The sequence below is a fragment of the Patiria miniata genome, unplaced genomic scaffold, assembly GCF_015706575.1.
Source record: "Patiria miniata isolate m_02_andy unplaced genomic scaffold, ASM1570657v1 HiC_scaffold_9, whole genome shotgun sequence".
In the NCBI taxonomy this organism is placed as follows: Eukaryota; Metazoa; Echinodermata; class Asteroidea; order Valvatida; family Asterinidae; genus Patiria; species Patiria miniata.
In genome coordinates, this window is record NW_024037076.1 from 21,436,320 (window position 1) to 21,458,036 (window position 21,717).

Genomic DNA, 21,717 nt, shown 5'->3' on the forward strand with positions numbered 1-21,717 from the left:
GTTAGTGGACTGTTCCAAAACTTCTGCATTCATGTGTGAAACTCGATGTGAGTACAAGAACTGGGTGGGAGAGATAATACATGGATCTCGGTTAATAGTTGTGGCTTTGCTAGGGGAACAGTTTAAGTATTTGGTGGCTTCGAACTGTTTCACCTAAATTTTAAGTGATGTTTTATCGGTAGATACTTTAATTCTCGCATTATCACCGAAACGTATATTTGCGTCTTCGGTACGTTCAATAAGTTCCTCATCAATAAAAAAGGTTGTCCAAATTCTAATAATGAAAACATTCAAAAATAACAAGTGAAAATCAATCCACTTAATACAATTATTCCAACACCAATTCAGTCACTACTGATTGAAGATGGCAGGATGCGTGACAGATTCATGTTTGTCAAAATTCTACAGCCCCTTGTTCGAATTTGCTCATTCTCTGCTACCCACATTGTGTTGTCTGTGTCTTTTGTGAGAAACCTTTGTAATCGTATATGTTTGAACGTTGGACATGAAGAAAACATGAATTATAGTTGGCTCACTCCACACATAACTGACCTAACTTATAACGAATACATGTTTGGATCGGTACATGTCATGTCATCCTCTAGGGCCCTTGTATCCAATGGGCGTAAATATCCTTGCGTCCCTCACCCCCCCCCCCCCCCCCCCACTTTTTGACTAGGGGGAAGATGGATCACCCCTTCCATTTTTGTAGTGGTAAGAAACCAAAAATGACGATTTTATAGGTTATTTTCCAACTTTCTAACAGCCCAAATGTATTTAATAGCTGAAAGACGGAGAACGAACTGCACCGTCTTGATGTATTGTAAGCGCGCCCGTTTGTATATAGGCCCACATTTGTAACAAAAACAGCGCTAGTGCGAATTTCCCTGTCCGAACAATTTTAGGATTTTGGTAATCCCCCCCCCCCACTCGCCGGCACGGATTTACGCCACTGATTGTATCATTCCCCTCAGGCAAAGTTGCACATCAAGCCCATACTAATACTTCCTTACTAGGTTCCGCTGTATACATGAACCGTGCCACCCACTTCCTCTGAATAGGTTTGCAGGGGGGTGGGACATGAAGGAAATAAGGACGGCCCTCAATTACCTCCTCCAAACTTCCGAGTGCTTACTTACACCAATTGATCAAGTCCGGTAAGGACCCATACAAGTGCAGCCAAGAATTGTTGGGTCATGTTACGTTAGATGATTCCCGTACGAATAGATGCAGTTTCATTTTCTTTTTTGTTGCATGATTCAAGCTGTCGGGGCCCTGAGCCCAAAGAGTGTGGAAGATCCCAGCCCTAACGCGACGGGAAAGCTTTGCTGCCTCCGAGTTGAAATGTTCAGTTCAGTATAAAACATAAATAATAACATCAATCTGCATATTGTCAAACTAAGATTGCAACTTCCTCGAAGATACTCGAGACCTTTGGCGCATGTGAAATACGGTCTTAGATTTCAAGAACTGTTTCCCTTAATACTGGAATGTAACAGGCGGACGCATTGTGTTAGATTTGTCATCGTCTTAAAAACGTCGCAGTCGTACTCGGCTCGCAAAACTCGGCGACTGCAATGTTCCCAACGATCGTATCTCAGACGCAGCTTGATCCTGAACAGTCAGTCGCCGACCGATATGTGTCGTCGTACGTATAACGTCGACCTGGCGGAGGCCTGCACGAATCACGTGCGATCGATAATTTAGCTATTGGAAACACGTGTGTTTTTATGTTGTGTTTTTTCTTCAGCTCACTGTCCACGAGGTTTCGTTCTTGACACCAATGGACACTGCTACCGATATGTGACCAATCAGCCCACACCGTGGAACATAGCGCGGGCTGACTGCCGGAAAGCACCGGGGGGAGATCTGGCCATAACCGACAAGGAACCAGGCAAGGAAAGTCAGTTACTCCTGGAAAGGGTTCGACCCAGAGTAACAGATCTGTGGATAGGTATGGACGTTAAAATAAAACTGCCTTATGCAAACCCTAACATGTTTTAGTCAAAATGCTGGGCTCGTGGTTTCATATTTGTATACTTTGGCCAATCGGAGCATTTTGTGATCCCCAATTTTAAGTTAAAAGACGTTCCCTCTAGGCCTAAATACAATATATGAAAAAAAAATGTATTGCCTAAGCCAGAAACGGGCGTCGCGCGCTGTAGAGGTGGTGTAGGGTGTGTATCTACCTCTGCCTTTTTGTTCATATTGTCGGCAAAATCATCATGTCAGCGAAATCGTGTGTCCGTCGGTATAGTACCCTCGTTCCCACGGTGGGAGCAGTATGCGCCCACCACTACCTGCTCTCTGATGACCCTGGTATTGGATCATTTGCATGTTCACTTCGTCGCGGCGTTAGATCCGAAAACGCGATTGTTTTTTTTAAGTTTAAATGTTATCCAGCCAATATGCTTTATTCCGTAACATAATACAGAGAGCAAAATGGGAAAAGGGGGAGTTGTTTTGAGGTGGAGTGGGCTGTATAATAATTCACATTGAACGTTAAAATACGTAATGCACGTTAGACATAACAACACCAAGTACACGATATAAATCCATTATTTGCTATTGCTGTATCGAATCAGGATACAGGAAGTAACTTTCCCACCAAGTTTGCTCGTACCCCCCGCCCCCCGCCCCGCAAACAGGACGCTGGGAAGGGCTGATGAATTTGCGCTCTGATTGGATAGATTTTGCGTGACCTGTGCCCTGCAAGTCATCACGGCCACGACCTTGCAAGGTCATGGCCGTTAAGACTGAGTCATCACTTTTTAATATTCCCATTCATAAATGGTTTTTTTTGGGGGGGGGGGTGAAAAGCGTAATAATGTAGGAAAATCTGTTTTGTCAATGTGCAATTTCCGTCACTTGCTAAGGCTCCGTTTCGAATTCACGAAGGGTCAAATTGCATATTATGCGACGCTCAAAAATTGTCCACATGGTCCGCATTGAAAAAGAAATCACATCCGGTATGGAATGTGTGCATTTCTATGAGCAAGTTTTCGGATAGCATTTGCGCGCATTGGCTAACTTCGGTCTTGAACAGCTGCAGCCAGGCGCCTTTATACACAGGTCATGATAAGGTACCCAGAATGCCATCCCCACTTCCTTCACAAGATTCTGTGAAGCTCATCAGCCCTTCCTAGCGCTCTTCCTAGCGCTCGGGGGATATACGAGCGAAGTTAAGAAAGGGTTACTATTGGAAACGAGGTTGAAAATAAACCCCTGTGGACGAGGTTGCATCAGTAAATACATGTATGTCCCAACGAATAGTGATATTGTCTGATAGTGTCAAATATTGTCCGCTTTTCATTTGAACACCGCCTCCATAAGTGAAATAGTGCCCAATTCCCACATTTATTTATTTTGCGGAGGCCGGTTGGCAAAGTTTTCTTTTTCTGGGCAGTACCTTAATACGCAAGAGTGAAACATAACTGAAAATTTTCCTTTTTAGGAAACAATTCGGTGATGTGTGGCGTGCTTTTAACGACATTTTGCAGCGGCCGGGTGGAAAAAATTTCTTCAGCAGGCTAGTTAACACTTATAGAGAGCATTACATTAACATTTCAATGCGCATTACAACTAAGATAGAGTTTCACCTTACTACGCATGCTTGAAACTAAACTCAAAAGGTTCCCTTTGAGCATTCGTTGATATTTTTGTAACCTCATCTGTTTAACATATTGTTTGTGTTCCTCTGTACCTTAATGCGAACTTGTATGCATCATTTTTCATTACGAATTTTGATGTGATGCGCCCTCGAACAGGCTGGTCACGGAGAGAGGTAGCACAATAGAAGTTCCGATCAATTATTATTATGATTACAATTAAACATATCACGTGAATATGTCAAGCAAATTGAAATAACTTCGTGTAGTTTAGATTTCACCAATGCAATTTGGTCTAGCGTCGCCCGAGAAACCAGAAGTCACCAACAAGCTCACAAGACAGTGTCTATCATTTTCAGGCTTGTATCATGAAGCGCCCTCTGGTGTCTGGAAGTGGGTAGATGGCTCGACGCTGATGAATGGTGCATGGAAGTCAGGGGAACCAAATAACCTGAATGGTCTTAGAAACTGTGCGGAGATTGACACTCATGCACGCTGGAGCAATACGGACTGCAGTCGAAACTTCTCTTACGTTTGCGAAATACAAGAAAGTAAGCACAGAAGGGCACATGAAAACTCAATGAACTGATATGAGGCAATGATGGATATCTTAAGTCCCCATTAGCAGCGTGGAGGAGGTTGCATCTGTCTCCCCCCCCCCCCCCCCAGGCTGCCCATTTTTATAAAATCCATCAAAATGACTTTTGATATTACTATCACAAGATATTTATACTCGATAGCATTTTTCAGAAGGTAATTTGAAACGCTGCAGTCCCTTAATTATTATGACAAAATAAATGTGACTAATGAGAAATTATTATCTTTATTTGCCGTTAGTTTACTAATGTTAGTTGTCCTTGATTTGTACGATGAAAACATTTATACAAATGAATTTTATACCTGGCAGACGGGGAATGCTTCATTAACACTGACGGCAGCGACTACATGGGTCACGTGAACATCACTGCAACTGGAGGCAAATGCTCCAATTGGAACAGAGATTCATTGAGCGCCCTCAACGTTGAGGCCATCTCGGATGCTGTATGGTCAGATCTAGTAGGTCATAATTACTGTCGCAATCCTGGCGGTCTTAGGGACTCGGCCTGGTGCATAGAAAACACGATTGATGGGTCGCCGACCTGGCAATCTTGCTATATTGGTGAACCACAGGTTACATGCATTGAAGGTATGTGTTTAATTTGATTAGTCGGACTTTCTTTGTATAAACGATTTAAACGCTTGAGCGTTTATATTTGGCATTAGTTTAGTTGGAAAAGGGGGATATCGTGCACCCTCGGAAATCAATTTCTAATCAACGTCTCTAGGTCAGAAAAATGCGTAGGAAACGATTTGCTATATTAAATAATTCAAAAATGTCCCACGTATTGTTTTTATGCAAATTTCTAATAAATCGTCACTTTAGAATTTACATATTTACCTGCCAAGGACACACATAGTTTCTTCGTGAATGGTCTTCTAATGATACTTGACCCTCAAAACATGGGTTTAGACACCTTACTTGTGTAGTTATGTGCTATATTGGCCGAGATTTGTCAAAAACATGATTTTCCGGTATTAGCGGCACTAATTTGCATATTCCTATGCCACAGACACATGTGGTCACTTCCAGAATAGTTTTATTGTGATCTCTGACCTTGAAAACATGGGTTTAGACACCTAATTCGTTCAGTTATCTGCAATAATGGCTAAGATATAGTGGGAAATAGATTTTTCGGTAATGACGGCACTAATTTGCATAAAAACAATGCGTGGGACTTTTTTTTTTAAACAAATCGTTTTCTACGCATTTTTTCTAATCTAGAGAAGTTGATTTCCGAGGGTGCACGATACCCCCTTCTTCCCGCCCAACTAACTGAACGTCCTGTCGACTTCGCTCGTCCCCATACGCTCCTCCCTATAGGGCGCTATAGTGACGTCTAATGTCTCTGATATCCCATGTCGCATAGCAAGTGACCTGGTTAAACACTGTGTGCACGACCGGTGGGCTGTGAATTAACGTCAAACATTATACCCACAGTGCTTTCCATTCCCGACATTTTCGTCACCGTCACCACGAAGTGACCTTAACCCCGCAAAGTGGAAAATGTATGTTTCGAGATACAAGCGATTTAAGTTAACGATGTTATGAAACGGTGATCTGAATATCGTTTTAGCCTCAAAATTCATATTTTGTTGCATTTTCTGAAAGCTGGAATCTTGAATGACACGTTAATGTATGATTTGTATTGAACAAATAACTGTTAATGAGTTATCAAACTAATTAATCATAAGTACACTTCGTGAAAACTCAAAAATCAGATAATGCTCTGTTCGAGTTTTCACGAAGTGACGCTACCCGTACGTGTGTATGGCCTTAGCGTTACTTCATGAAAACGCCAGAAGTGAGTCGCGCATATCACGTGACATAATTATGTGTTACTTCGTGAAAACGCAAAACTCGTTTTTGACGCGTATAGTGTGCAGGCAGTGTACACGTGAAAGCATGGTATAGTACACTTCGTAAAAACGCATTTTCCTGTTTTGACCCATTAAGTTACAAACGTTAATTAATAATATTTAATATTTTGGCAAAACTAATTAACTCTGCGATTAGTAACTTCTTGAGCTGATAGATTATGTGTAATTAATCAAAAATCGAAATCGCAAACTATCGGTTTTTCAATGTTAGTGACACTTCGTGGTGACGGTGACGATTTGTTTGATCTTTTTGAAGAAAGCGCCCCGTTGGATGGGGTAATGCGTACCAGCTAAAGTTTCGATCAGACATCGTGGTTTTGCCTGGCAGCTTAGGAAACAAAACCAAAGGCTGTATAGTAGATTGTACTGTTAAAACGAAAAATAAAGGTCTATGTCGTCTACCCCAGCCGATGAAATGAAACGAGACCAAGAGAATCAGGCTGCACCGAACCAACGAAAGTGTGCTTGGATGATAACGGCTATTGAAATGCAACTGGGAACGTGAAATTACGGATATTAGACGTTTCTCAACTTACAGTGTACAAACGTGGCTTTATATTCCATAAGATGTGGAGCCTGATATCAGGCATTCAGGATTATTACATGCTCACGTGTCTTCAGAACTTAAGCCTGGAGTGCACGCCGTTTTTGTCTTTGAAACACGTCTCCCACGAAATGGTAATAATATAGTTTAGGGGAATTGGTTCCGGTTGCTGTTTATTTGTTGTTTTATTATTGTTTGTTTTGTTTTACTTTTTGCTCATCCAGTTTTTATAATGTGTATTATCTAGATTGGAAGCGAACCACGCCGCGTAGTTTTGCTACACCATGTACAAATCGACATGCTTGTGATCGTGGTCATACCTGTCATCCTGTTGCACGGGAGTGTATCTGCCCTAGTGGCTATGAAGGAGGTTACTGCCGTCAGCCATGCGCTCCTGGTAAATACGGCCATGACTGTAACTTCAACTGCCCACCATGCCCTGCTGGAGGTACTTGCCATCACGTGACGGGCGAGTGTCCACACAAGGACGAGGGTGACGTCAACGATCAATTAGGCGGGAATCCACCAGTAACATGTGGAGGGATATGTCGTCTAGCTGTGCGTGTCGGCTGTGTGTGTGATAGTACCAATGGTTCATGTCCCTGCCCGGGTGAGTAATCAACTATCTACATGATCTATCCACGTGTTTGCATTTCAAAATTATCGTGAGTCCTGACAACAACGCAAGTCAGATTTTAGTCGAACGTTTGTAGAAACTGTGTATCTAACAGTTCCTCGGCCTTAAAGATGACTGAAGAGCACGGCACGTTGGGCTGAGCATGAATCTTTGACTGAAAGTTTCTGATATATAAAAAAGGAAATCTTCGCATGTGCATATGAAAGTGTTCTGATCATTCTCCTTTACGAAATGTGTTCAGTATAATGTACATTACGAAGACCATTGAGGAACGTGAAATACTGTCTATTCACTTCGGTTCACAAGGTAAAGCAGAATGTAGGATTTTATATAATGAAAAGTTCTTTGAAAAAGGACGAGCCCTCGATATTGACGGGTGGGCAAAATGAACAATACACACACTGGATTGCAGGATTATGATAACAATTCTGTATTCCAAATTGCTTGAATTTAACTCTAAATTAAGGCAAGGAGCACAAGTAGAAAATCCTTGAAGAAACCATGTCTCAGTGCATGAGAAAGGTCCTGTATCAAATAAAACCCCGACTGCCTGAAATAGCACAGAGAAATACAACAGTTCGGTAAGGAAATACACTTACGACTGTACAGACAATACAGACATTGTATATCGGAATTTCAGAAACACGTGAAAGACTTTCATAAATCATACCATCAATAGATACTCACTCACCAGATACAATAGACCTATATCATGCTTCCACCATTTTAGTCATGTTCCCTGTATCCAATGACAGTACTGAATGATAATGTTTTGTGCAAAAAGGAACCAGACTATTTTCCCCTCCAACCTCGCTTTGGTTACATTAATTTGAATGGGAAAAAAATCAAATGGCTGCAACATGATGATGGTTTATACAAATGAGCTACGTCTTTTGCATATGCATATAACAGTTGAAAAAGAACGCATGAGGTCGCCCTTGCTCAGGGACGGTCCCCTACATGAAAAAGTGTCTTATGAAACATAGTCTTATTTTATACATTAGTAAGAAATCTCATCCTCTTTAACTTTGGACAAAATGTTATTGCACGTAGATCTTGCTCAATTCTGACCGTATTTCACCATTTGACCGGTTTTATTCACTCTTTTCAGCGTACGTGGTTGCCTTACTCGCAATCGTCATCGCAACCTGGGTCGTCCTAGGTTTCGCCTGTCTGGCTTGCGGCATCATCCGAAGACGTAGAACTTTCACAAGAGTTGAATACAAGCGGTAAGTGCTTTTCGAGGAGTGTGACGTCACTGTTTGCCAATCCAGACGTTATGAAAGTACCAGTCATTGAGTCTCTATGTAGCAGATAACCTTACCTTAAGCAAGTGAGTAAAGATAAGGGATATAGCTGTTCTGATGTAGGCCTACTCAGTCACGTCACAGAACCCAGTTAGGTATCGATTTATACAGAATCTATGCTCTTGCGATCCTAGTTGTTGCACTTCAGCCACTCATCCACCTTCCGGTCACAGTGGTCACACTTGCCATGCAGTGGCTACATTTTCTAACTTTTTCACAATACTGCATCCATTCAGTGCGCCTTTAAAGGACGAAAAACACTGTGAATCGAACTTTGATTGGATTGATTACGTTCGTTTCAAATGGTCTTTCGTAAAATGTTGTGCGATGTGACATTTGTACACAAATTGGATGTTGTGGTAAAAAAACGTGATGCCAACTTCGGCGGTTCACTTCTGCACTGCATATCTCTTGAATTATGAGTGGTATAAAGCATTGATATGTATTGTTTTATGGGTCAAATAAAAAGATGTTTATATGTTTGGGTTGCCGGCGGTTGCCTGTCTGTATGACGTCACATGGCACATGGTCTATTGGCTGGTCAAATACGTAAATACGGGTCACTTGAAATGTACGGTCACCTCACTGGTTGTGAGATAGTCATACATTCCGCTGCCTCTTCACATTATCATAGCAATAGTTTAGCTTTCGACGTAAAAAACATAAATCGTCAAAAATAACGACAGCGTATCAGACTTCAAATGATAGGGGCTTTCCAAACTACTTCTGCAGCAGATAACATTTGGGAAATGTATGAAAATTAATGTGCGTTCTACCTAGCAAGCCAGCAAATGTGTGAATCCATGTCGATGACTGGGCATGGGGATGACGCAAGTCTGGATCCCAGACCTGACAATTCCCCGACGCCCTGACGTCTATATTGTAGGTATACACCGTTTGACACTTGGTGGCAATTTTCATTATCGAAAATTGTATTTCTACATAATTTATGTAACGCGTTTTATGTCTAATAATGATGGTTTGCACTGCCAACTTTTAACCGAACTCAAGATATGAGCTTCCTGAACTTGCTCCTTTTTGTCTGAAATTTTTAATCCACGACTACGTTGATGTTATTTCTCGCTCAGCATAAAAATCTGTTCGGGGTGGGGTGGGGGTGATCGAATGGCCCATCCCTTTAAAACCTATGTGCGTGCACGCTGTGTTTGGGAGGACCTCCCTGTCCCCCGGGATTTATGCTCGTGCAAGCCAATGATCACAATGCACATTACTCCGCTCAACACGTTTGCAAAGCTTTCCCTGAAAAGGGGAAAGAAATGAAGAAATCCTATGCAGTATCACGATTGTAACCACGGCATACATTCGCAAGGCATAGTCAGCAGACAGATGTATATAGCACTAAAAACGTTTTGAATCTGCTGGATATCTCGAAAGTTTGAACAGCATGTGAACACAGAACAGAACAGCATGCCCCGTTTGTCCTCGGGAATATCTAAAAAGGTTTAGACCCTTTGCATGATGCACCATGAAAGCGGGCATGTCTTTGTTCCCGTGTGGTACACTTGTTTAGGTACTTTGTGCTTTCATTGTTACTTAATTCAAATTTAAAAAAGAAGCCTGCCCATTGTCATGGCGTACCGTGCAAAGGGTCCATCCCATTGCAAGGTTGTACCATTCATAACTGTAGGCCTAATAATCCCCTGTATGTTCGGGACTTCTCGTCACGTCCGCGTTTTGCTTGGGGAGACGGGACCCCATGACCTCGTGCTTACTAGAGACGTCTGAAACACTGCATCACTGAGCTTGTCGTGTAGTCAGTACAGGTACCAGTCAATTTAAATCTGAAATAACGGGTTCGTTATTCCAGTGGGAGAATGTTAAGACATGAACTGTAGGCCTAAGCTGGAAATAGTGGGTTGAGTCCTGCATATCCGAGAAAAATTGGAATGCGCAACATTAAGTCGGCGAAGGGCTAAATATGCATGAACATTAATTGCATCCACCTGACGCAAATTTCCAGCAGAATGTCAATCCTTAAGTTATATGTGCATGTTATTCGATAATGGGATTGACCTCAAGGTAATTAGCCAAACTTGCATAGCGGCTTAGTACAAAATGCACATACGCGCTAGCAATGTCATGTAATGCAGCATGACACTTGTTCGGTCGTCAATGACAAAATTGCAAGACTTTATTTAATTTCCGAAATGCAACAACTCAACCCTGTTTTATCGCCTTCCGGCTAAAATATAGCAAGTCTTTGTTGCTGGTAAATATGATGGAGCATGTATGTGATACAAACTGATGATGTTATAAGTACATTTGACAGTCGACAGGAACATGCCCATATGGGTTTGACTATTGGTATACACGCGTGTCCAGTCTTATAGAACAATTCACTTTGGGGAGGGAGAGTAGAAGGGTGGAAAATGTACTCCGTCCTAGATCCTACATCCAGTATCTCTCAATTATCAGTGAGAAGAACGTTAAACATAGCCTTCAAACATTCGAATTCATTTAACTGAAATTTGAGAAATAAAAAGCTAATGCAAACTACTTACTAATACTGCTTGAGGAAGTCGGGTTGGCGCAGCGGTTCTTTCCTCGCCTTCCACCGCTGTGACCCGGGTTCGATTCCTGCCGTTGCCACATGTGGATTGGGTTTTCAGTCCCTACCTGATGCTGTGGGTTTTCACGAGAATCTTCTTTTAGGATTTTCCTCCCGGCTCTAAGGTGCCTAGGGCGCTTTTGAGGAATCCTTGGGTTCATTTCCAGAAAATAAATAATAAATTGCAAAATAAAGTTTAAAAACTACTGCATTTTGCTTATTTTTTCACGTGACGTATAGACGATTTTTAAATTCATAAATCATTCTTTCCATTGTTGCAGTGCCCCCATTTGTTACCATGCAGAAATACGAAGTGACAGATATGCCACTTGCATTTCATTTCAATTTGTTTTCTCTCCTCTCTTGGTAGTGACTCCGACTACTGCGAAGAAATTGGTACCGACTCGGACACAGATGACGAGTTGGGAAACCAGCAGGTTTCCGGTGAGAAACTGTTCCTCATTTATACCACCAAACCGGACTTAGCACGCCTTGGTTCAGTTTGAAAAGTATTATTGCAATTTTATTTCAATATTGCCTAAGTGCAAATATGAAGACCTTGGTGGGTTAACATTCATTTTGCGTGACATTCAAAATGATCGTCTAATGTGTGCATGAATTCAGTTCAAACTGGAAAGTTTCATAATTACAGGAACGAAATGTTCTCAGTAGTGCTCAAAAGTTTACCTAAAAATAATAAGTTTCATAAGTGTTCTTGGATAATACAATAATGATTAGCATCAAGAATAATTTCGATCGGAACTTTGTAACCATTTTTCCCTGGGGTACCGGTAACTGATGATGACTGGATTTTGATGCCTATGTGCACGTTTCAGTTGAACGACCTTGTTGATTAATTTTCTGTTGCTTTGAGGGTTTCGCTACTTAAGTAATTGTGACAGCTCTAAAATGAGAGTATCACAAGCGGGTAAAGTCATCAGAAGTAAAGTCAATAGTTTAGTCTTCTATACATGTACAAAGGCATTTACAGTCTAGGATTCGCATGTGCTGAAGATTTGTGCATTAAAACGTGAATTGGGATTGACAACTGGGGGACTAAGGGCATGTATAGCACCCTGATCCTACATGTGTCACTAGGCATCTCATCATGCATAACCCTTTTACCTTCTTTATATAGTTTGCCTCATGATGCATTCGGATTTGCATAAAACGCCCCAAACAGAAATCCATTGGTACCGGTATTAAGAAATTGAATGATGCGTGTTATTCATCCTCACTATGCGCCAAAAAGTGCTCTTGTAAAAATTGCTTGATGCTGTGATAGATTTTGATTCACTTTGAAGAAGGTTCTGATGATAAATGGACTGTGTGAGACGTATCGATGCTAAATAGCCAGTTCGGCTTCCAACATAATTACAGACGACAATATTTGTGCAAAATGTTTGGACTTTGGATCTGAACGGTTTGCACTTATAATTAGGCACTTAAATGGTTGGTTTGTTCTTCATGTGTCACCGTAAAACAATTTGACTTCATTTACGGACAAACTTTAAAATGGTAATAAAATGTTACTGTTGAGTAAAGAATGTGACATAAATCTCATGTTTCCATTTTAGGTCAGCCGACAAAAGAAGTAGTTTGCCAGCCCTCAGTTGGTACTACAGTAGGTATCATGGACAACTTCGAGTCAAGTACAGCAGTTCTTCTCCATAATGCACACCATGGCAGACCGTCTGCACTTCCTACAGCACCCCCTCTGCCAATGGACTCTCCAGCTGATGAATCACCACCTCCATCGCCCTTCTACCTGAATGTGACCCGCTACCGTGACGAAACCGAGTACTCCGATCCATACGAGCTTCTAGGTCGGGAGCCAATCTGGAGGCGCTCCGCCCCCGGCCCAGATGAGGTCTGGGAACCATTCCTATTCCGCCCTGTGACCAACATAGAGGAACTGAACAACGCCCCTAACGGCTACGTGAACGATTCCGTCATCAAACTGAAAGAGAAAAGGCGAACAAATCGAGGAAACCACGTACCGTATCGACTTCGATTCTCCTTCAGGAGTAAAGAACTTGGGAACAAAGCGGCAGCTTCAGTTGCTGGTGAAACTCAACACAAACGCACTTTCAAACAGAAACCTCCTGTAAAGCCTAAGCCGGACAATATCAAACTGCGACCCCTTTCTGGCAAGAACACGGGTAGCACCAGACAAACTTGTGATGGGTCTGGGACATTATCACGCAGGTCAGATCCACAGAGCAGTACGATCCGTCGTGATGAGTTTGAGCTCCAGATAATCGGTCGGCATTCACCAACAACGTTAACACGTCATTCAACAGATACCAGACGGCATAAGTTCCAGAGGGGAACTTCGGTTCCGAATTCAGGAACCTGTTGCCAAGAGGATCAGGACTTGGCAGCTCTGGTGTCAGAAGGTCATGTCTACGTAAACGAGAAAATCGGACGGCCTCGTGTTTCCAAAGCAAGAAGTGTGGACGAATTTGGCGCGTAACTGAGAGGAAGAAAACCTCATCAACCGCGGTGGATCAGTTTACTTTGCTTCAAAAGACTTGACCATCTGAAAACCTCGACAGAAGTCGAACTGAATATAAAATTTCTTTCGTGAAAGAATAATTTATACTTGTTTAACATTATATAGGTTTTCAACTTTAACACTTGAATTATTATAAATTCCATGCAAAAATAATTTCGTTCTTTTTATCATTCATTTAAATACCTGCAGGATCATTCAATTTCGTTAGTGCCAAGCTAAAACATTACGGTCAAATTATGTTTGTAATCTCTTCGTTATGTTTTCTTGCCCTCTAAGTTCACCTTCAAACGTGTATTATGCACGAACTGAATATGAATGACCGTAGCGCGAAAGTGAATGATAAAACAAGTTCAACGCCAATCACCACATGAGACGAATTTCCCGAAACTAGGACGAATGAGAATGCTATATTTGCGAATTACACTGGACTAAAATTTGAAATCTAATTAATGTAAATTCTAAATTGGATTTAACAATCGAGCCCAACGACGTTCTGAAACGATATTGAAGTGTCTTTCCATGGAATTTGAATAATACAAATGTTCTATTTCAAGAGGATGTTGATTGCTAATCGTTATGTTTATGCATCTTGTAAAAAAAATTGTATAGAGGGAATGATACATAATTTATTTACACTCTTTTAAAGTGAATGAGTCAAAATACGGACTGTTTTCTCTAATTATATATTGACTGCAAATCTAGTCAACGAAAAACGTGCTATGTCGATATTTCTATATTTTTTTCCGGCCAATACTTCCGACCACCAGTAATTAAGTTTACCTTGACCAATTTCAGATACACTCAGGTTTACTCCCGATACCAAGCCAAGTTTTAATGTTTTTATAGTCATGTCTGCATGACTCTATTGCCATTATGCATGCATTCCCAGTTTATTCTCTCTTGTTATTGCGCGCTTTATAAACAATAATGTTGTTTTCCTTGATAATTTTCAGTGAGGCCTTTGGACGGTACGTTAATCATTTCATGCAGGTTATATAGCAGATGGTGGTGACGTTAACGGTGATTCACCCTATCAGTGCGAAGTGTCCGCCGACGACAGCCTGGTATAATATATGTATCAACCCCGTGCAATTTAGTTAAAACTGCAGGAAGTAAACGTATAGGGAAAGGGCGTGAAGTTGTATAGTGCGGCACGGCAAGGCACTTCATGGCATAATTGTCAGCCAGTCAGACTGTCTTTTATCAATCGGAACTATTTTAAAAACATCGCAAAAAGCTCACATGGACAAAAATACTCTTGAAAAACCTGCGATATCGTTAAAAATGATGAAGTCTTAAACGATTCGCGATGTCACGATATTTAGATAGTGACGTGTTTTTTTTCAAATGCAGCAAAAGTAGTTAAATATAATTGGTTCAATGTCTGTTGTAAAGGATTCATCAGCTAATCAACCACATACTTTTTGTGTATTGATATTGAATGAGCATCAAATCAGCTGGGCTGTTTCAGTAATCAAAGTCTGGGATTTTCATTAGTCGTTATTATAAAAATGAATATATTTTGCTTGTGCGTGTCGTAGCGTCCGGTTGGGTACATCATCAATTATGCAACAACCCACTGAAATAGGCACATCTCATTATAATGGTCAGTGATTAATCCCAGTTTCAAGTTTATCAAACGTATTGTTTGGAGAAAAATCTGCAGAGTGAGACTTATCGTGTGGGAAAAAGCAACAAACAGCAATAAAAGAAACACTCTTATGACCTTAAAACGGGGTTATGGCTTCACCCGAACGCCTTAAACGTTTGTGTAAACAACGATTCATACAGTGATTGAGACTGACAAATAAAGACAACGAAATATAACCAATATGTAAAGCAATATATATTACTATGAGAAATGAAATTGTATGTGTTTGAAAGAATCGATAATTTTTGTGTCACAATTTACCAGCTGTTCTGCATAAACTCAAACATGACGGATTATTCAACTCACTCTGTCTGGTTTATTTATTTTTTTAATTTCCAGGACATCTGTTGCCATTAGCTTTTTTTAGCACAATCATACATCACAATAAAAGAGTTCCATTGCGACATCATTATCATTCAAACACGAGGCTGAATAAAATACCGTTGCTGTCTCCAACTGAAAGTATATGCATCCGGTCTGACTAAAAAGGAGTGACGAAAAGGAAATATTTACAATCACCATGCATCAGGAAATGACCGGCTTCAATATATTCCTGGATTAGGTAAGATTATGCGTTCAGTTGACAAATGGTTCAGAATTGGATATGCGTCAATTAATCTTCTCATCACCGACTTCAGTCTCTACGTACTTTTTCACACATTTCCCTATCTGACCACTACTTGTGTGCCTGAGATATCTTTTTTCAATCTTTTTCAGTTGCATTATCGTTTTCCTAAAAGACAAGTGCAATTCATAAGGGTTGAAGTGGCACGAGGGGGGAGATGGGGCCGATAACTGCCGCTTTCAAAGTACACGATGCGTACATTAATCGGAACTTAAATTTAAGTAAGAGAGTTCTCCAAGAGAAAGTTTAGCAGTGCGGAAATCGAAACAGTTGGGCACAAGCCGAGAATGGGGCTACTTTCTCTATAACGTAACACACTTTAAAGGGGATTTTGGAGAGATTTGCTGAAGAATACAATAACTGCACATGGACTGTTTGTTTGTTTCCTCATCCTTTGAAAACGAAGTACTTGACCGTTGATTGCTACTGTGCCGTTGTTTGATCAAAAAAGGAAGCATAAACATTACATAAAAACCACACCATTTTATCATGTTTTAGTGTTAGTACTAAACTTTGTAGTACGTTGGGTATTTAGCCTAACCACCGAAACAACGACGATCTTGAGGCTGTTTGTGGTGTAGTATAGAGGGTGGTCAAAAAACCGGAATGGCATTCTTCCACTCACTTGAGACTCAAACCACATATACCAATGCATGGACAATTTTTTTAGAAGAAATATAGAACCAAGATCGCCCGATTCGGTCCAGTAGTTTTTGTAATAGAGCCTATTTTTTTAAGCAAGGTGGGGGTCATTTTTGTCCAGATAAATTACTAAACCGCGCCCGGGAATTTGACTTACATTGTAATTGATAGAGGGGTCATTATGTAATTATACCCACATGAAAAAAAAGTGTGCTTCACAAAATAGTCTCTGCATCAAAACCTACTGGACCGAATCGGGATATTTTGGTATCATAATCTTCTAAAAGGATTTTCCATCCATTGGTACAGGTGATTTGAGTCTCAAGGTAGTGGAAATATGCCGTTCCGTTTTTTGTACCACCCTGTATACATGTAATAATAATAAGAAGAAGAAGAAGAATTTAAAAAGATTTATACAGCGCACTTATCCGGAAACCCGATCAAGGCACCTACAAACAAACAATAGTCTCCAGTCTAATTGTGAAATAGCTAGTGAAGTAAATGAGATTTCAGTTCTCCCTTGATGATATCTAGGGATGTTGTTTTACGGAGTGTGGGGAATGCACGCTTACCATAGCGGATTGTTTTAGTTCTTTGGTTCTGCTAACAAGTATGAGCCTGAAGGTTTGAGAACCCGACCTGTTTCCTTGAGAAGAATAAGCTCACTGAGGTACCAATGTAGCTCTCTCAGAATGGGTGAAATGTGGTCTTAATTTCCACATCGGACAGCGACCCGAGCTGCATATTCAGGACACGTTGCGAACGAGTTATAGATGTAGCAGGAAGGCTAACGAGCAGGGCGTTGCAACAATCCAGAATTGAAGAATCTAAAGCATATAAGACCTTTTCTGCTGTTTCTTGTGACAGGTACTTGCGGATTCTACTTATGTTGCGTTGGTAAAAATTAGCGCTTCTGCATAAACTTGAGATAGGTGCATCCATACTTAACAGACAGTCGAACACAACTCCTAGATTTCAAGCACAGAATGAGACTGATAACTCGTGATCGGTGATGGTGAGATGTGGTGAGATGAATTTTGAGCGATCAAATCGAGGTCCAAGAACGAGAATCTGTCCCTTTTTCGGCGTTGAGATGTAGAAAAGTGCAACTTATCCTTACCTGGAAGTGGTAGAGACAGTCATGCATCTGGTTGGAGGATGTGGCGGTATCATCACCGGGTGAAAAGGCCTAGAGCTAGGTGTCATCAGCATAGAAGTGAAACTGGACACTGTGATGTCTGGCAATGCCACCCAATGGTAGTGTGTATGTTGAGAACAGAACAGGATGAGCCCTGTGGGACTCCGCAATCAAGGGTCCGCAGGTCAGATATTGAGCTCTGCCTTCAAGGTAAGACTGGATACATTGTGGAGCTATAGTGATGCCAAGCCTGTCAGAAAGACGCTGCAGTAGAAGCTGATGATCTACCGTGCCGAAGTCGGAAGATAACCCAAGAAGGACCAGAAGCAGCATGTGACGATTGTCGATGGCTTGAAGGATATCATTTAGACTCTGACAAGAGCAGTCCCCACACTGTGCCCTTGTCTGTATGCTAACTGCCTATTCTCCAGGGGACTGTGAATTGGCGTAGGACAACTCTCTCCAGAACTTTGGAAACAAACGGCAGAGTTGAAATTGGTCTGTAGTCGCACACCTGTTGAGGATCGAGGCTCTCTTTCTTCAGCAAAGGTGTCACATATGGCAACTTGTATTCTTTGGGCACTTCAGCAGTTTCCAGCGAGGAATTAATGATTGACCTGATGCAGGAAGCAAAAGACATTGCCCACTGCTTCACCATCGACGATGGATTTGGTTTTTCCCTTTTCAATGCCTTTGACCTTATCACTTATTGTAAAGTGCAATTTTTGTCTAAATCTGAAGTGATGATTGGAACAAAATTTCAAAACTGCAACCTTTTTTTGTTTCAACGCTCTAACTTTGACGTTTGTTTTAACACTTAAACAACAATATGCTATACAGCATGCAGAAACAATTGCGAGTTATAGTGACAGGATGATTGATAACGACTTAAGGCCGTCAACCCATAAGGGAATTGTTAATACAAACAAATGGTTCATGTAACTGGGGCTGGTACTTGGTTAGGAAATTGTTGGTCAAAGATTTAACCGATTTTGAATGGGCTTACACATGTAATTTACCAATGTTTGAATGAGGAACTTTAATATGAAATATTTTGACCCACAAACTTCGGATCAAATTTCTGTCAATCGATGATCTTATTTTTTTTTATTTTAGGATTCAATACTTTACCCAGGTGTATCACTTTCTTGATATCCACCTGCCCTTTTAACCCAAAAGTCCTCAGCGGTGGCGCATATATTCCATGACCGGCAGGCATGTCTCACCATTGCACGTTGATCACGTAAATTGTCCACATTGTGATGAATGTGGGCCTGCAAAATTACAGTGCTAATCATGAAGGTTATAGGAAGTGGCTGCTGAAAACCTTGGCACAAAAAGGCACTCAAACAGAGATCCCGGTGACCAGGTAGGACATTCCCAGTGTTGTAGTCGAGTACTTTTTTCCGAGTACCGAGTACTGCCGAGTACTGCCGAGTACTGCCGAGTACTTAGGTTACCGAGTACGAGTACGAGTACGAGTACGAGTACTTCCGAGTACAAGTTCAGGTCTCCGAGTACGAGTACTTGTGCTTCCGAGTACAAGTACGAGTACTTGAATTCCGAGTACGAGTACAATTACTTCTATTTCCGAATACGGCCATACTGCAATTGTTTCATTGTGCGTAATTTGCCCAGGCCCTGTCAGACCGATATACAGACCCACTCACGGCTAGCTGTTAAATGTGTTTGTCTGGACACGCACAGAGAAAAATCATGAAACTTTGATATCTCTGCAAGCAAATCAAGCATTTCCAACTGAAAATATTGATAATACCATAAGGACGTGGAAAGTCAGCCTATACCATTTTTTTTCTCCGAGTACTGCTATTCGAGTACGAGTACTTTGATGGTCGAGTACAATTTCGACATGTCGAGTACGAGTACTTTACTGCCCGAGTACGAGTACCGTCATTTCGAGTACGAATACTTTGACAATCGAGTACGAGTACAAGTACGAGTACTCCAAAAAGTACTCGAGTAGTGTGAGGAGCGAGTACGAGTTCTACAACACTGGACATTCTACAGATCAATCATGGGACAGTGCGATTAATTACTCTGTCCCCAAAACAGTTGTAAAAGCGATTCACGACAACAATGTACATGGGCTGGGGCATTATCTTATGCCCGCCAAAATATGTCGAAGACTTTGAAAATGCAACTCAAGTTGCAGCACAAAATCAACAATTGACAGAAATCCTGGTTTGTTCATGTTTCAAGTTAACTGTGCCTTAAACCTACTTTTATTATGCCTGGATATGCTCGTAGTAATGTTTTACAACAAACTATCCAAAGAAGGTTTTCACATACCATTTCACGTACCAAGACAATGGACTTAGTGATGCATGACCAGAGGAATGCAATCAAGATATAAATGGAAAGCTTACTGCTCCTATAGTTTATGATGAAACCATAATACTGCTCAATAAGTTCATAGCTTATTCATATGATCCCTTTGTTTGTGGGTTACCTGTGTTAGGGACACCCTGTAGGACTATATTTCATCTTTACTGTTTTCCCCCACAGAGCTGACAACTTTCCAGAGCAGGCAGTGACTGTGTGTAATAGTGTCATGGGATGGAATGGTGATGATTATTACGACAAATGGGATTCTTTTGGAGGTCAAAGGTAACACTGATGTAATGACCACAGAAACACTGGGTCAGATTGACCCAGAATCTGAATTCATATATATGCTCAGTCCTTTTCCAGGTCAAAAATGACACTTTTCCTGGTCAAAAAGGACATTTGTCTAGATCATTTTGACCCAGAAAAGTGTCATTTTGACCAGGAAAAGGACTGCAGTGGGCAAATATAGATTCACACTCTGGGTCAATCTGACCCAGGAGATTTTAGAGTGATATACACTGTCGTTCAAATCACAGTAAGGTAAAATATCATCAGCCACTTGACTTCGACTCATCTTTGCACTTTCCTACCATTTTCCAATGATGAAAATTTACGAGGTCTTCAACCGAACATGATTGGCAATAATGTATTATTTTCATCCAAAAACAGCCCACCATCTCCATCGTTTATGATGAAATTCTGCTTTTCACAAAAACTGCGTTTATTATCAGTTTATTCAGGCGTGCATAATATTTTTTTTTATCTTTTCATTTTGGTTGTTCATATTGTGACATATTTATTATATGAAGAGCATTGCAACAGTGTTTTTTGTTTCGTTCAGAATATTTGACATGATGTAAGTGTCTAATATGACATGAAAATAACCACTCATACAAACAAAATGATTAAGGTGTTACGCTATGCAATTTTGCTCTTTTTCATGAAAAATAAAAGCTTCGAAAACTTATAGGCCTAGATTTCGTAAAAACGCGGCTTCGACAACATTAGTGCAATGGTTTCAATGAAGAAGAAATGCTAGTGCATTGGATACATAACCATCTGGATCTAATATAATCCAGAATGAAAATACATTTCTACTTTCAAAGTAAAAACAAAAAATGAAAATGTCATATGTCTTTGCTTTCAGCCCAGCTATGTACTACCTAAACTACGTTCTACTTATAAGCTGCCTCGTCATCCTCACGTGTGCCTTATATTTCGTATTTCGAGAGTGTTGCCAGAGCAACCAGAGTGATGACGAAACGGAAGCAATCATTATGATGCAGCCGACAGCACAGGTCCCAAGCTACACAGAGCTGCCATACGATAGGGACCAGTCTCATAACCACCGTATCGTGCATGAGTATAACCGCGAGTCGCAGGTTCCCTTGTCAACAGGCTCACAAGTGGCTCCACACCACTACTACGCATACGATCATAAACATCTTGCACACTACTACATGTATCCGACCCCTTGCAACATAGCGGGAAGCCCGAGTGCATCTGCGACTGCGTCTGCGCCTGCGACTGCGCGTTTTGTGCAACGTAACTATTGTGACTTCCAGCCACCACGCGAAAACGATCGACCACCTCCGTACGCTCCAAACCACTAACGGGGTAGATGGGTGCATGATTGGGAAATGAAAGGGAC

At 41.1% G+C, this 21,717-nt stretch overlaps 1 protein-coding gene across 1 annotated transcript; it reads left to right on the forward strand.

Moving 5' to 3' along the window:
- The first annotated feature begins 8 nt into the window (after window positions 1-8).
- On the forward strand, window positions 9-14,913 carry LOC119719966. Its single transcript, XM_038189450.1, has 8 exons — window positions 9-47; window positions 1,751-1,954; window positions 3,968-4,159; window positions 4,516-4,794; window positions 6,878-7,240; window positions 8,379-8,496; window positions 11,514-11,587; window positions 12,721-14,913. Exons 1-8 carry the CDS (start codon window positions 32-34, stop codon window positions 13,617-13,619), a joined length of 2,145 nt encoding a protein of 714 aa, XP_038045378.1. The 5' UTR covers window positions 9-31; the 3' UTR covers window positions 13,620-14,913.
- Window positions 14,914-21,717: the final 6,804 nt, after the last annotated feature.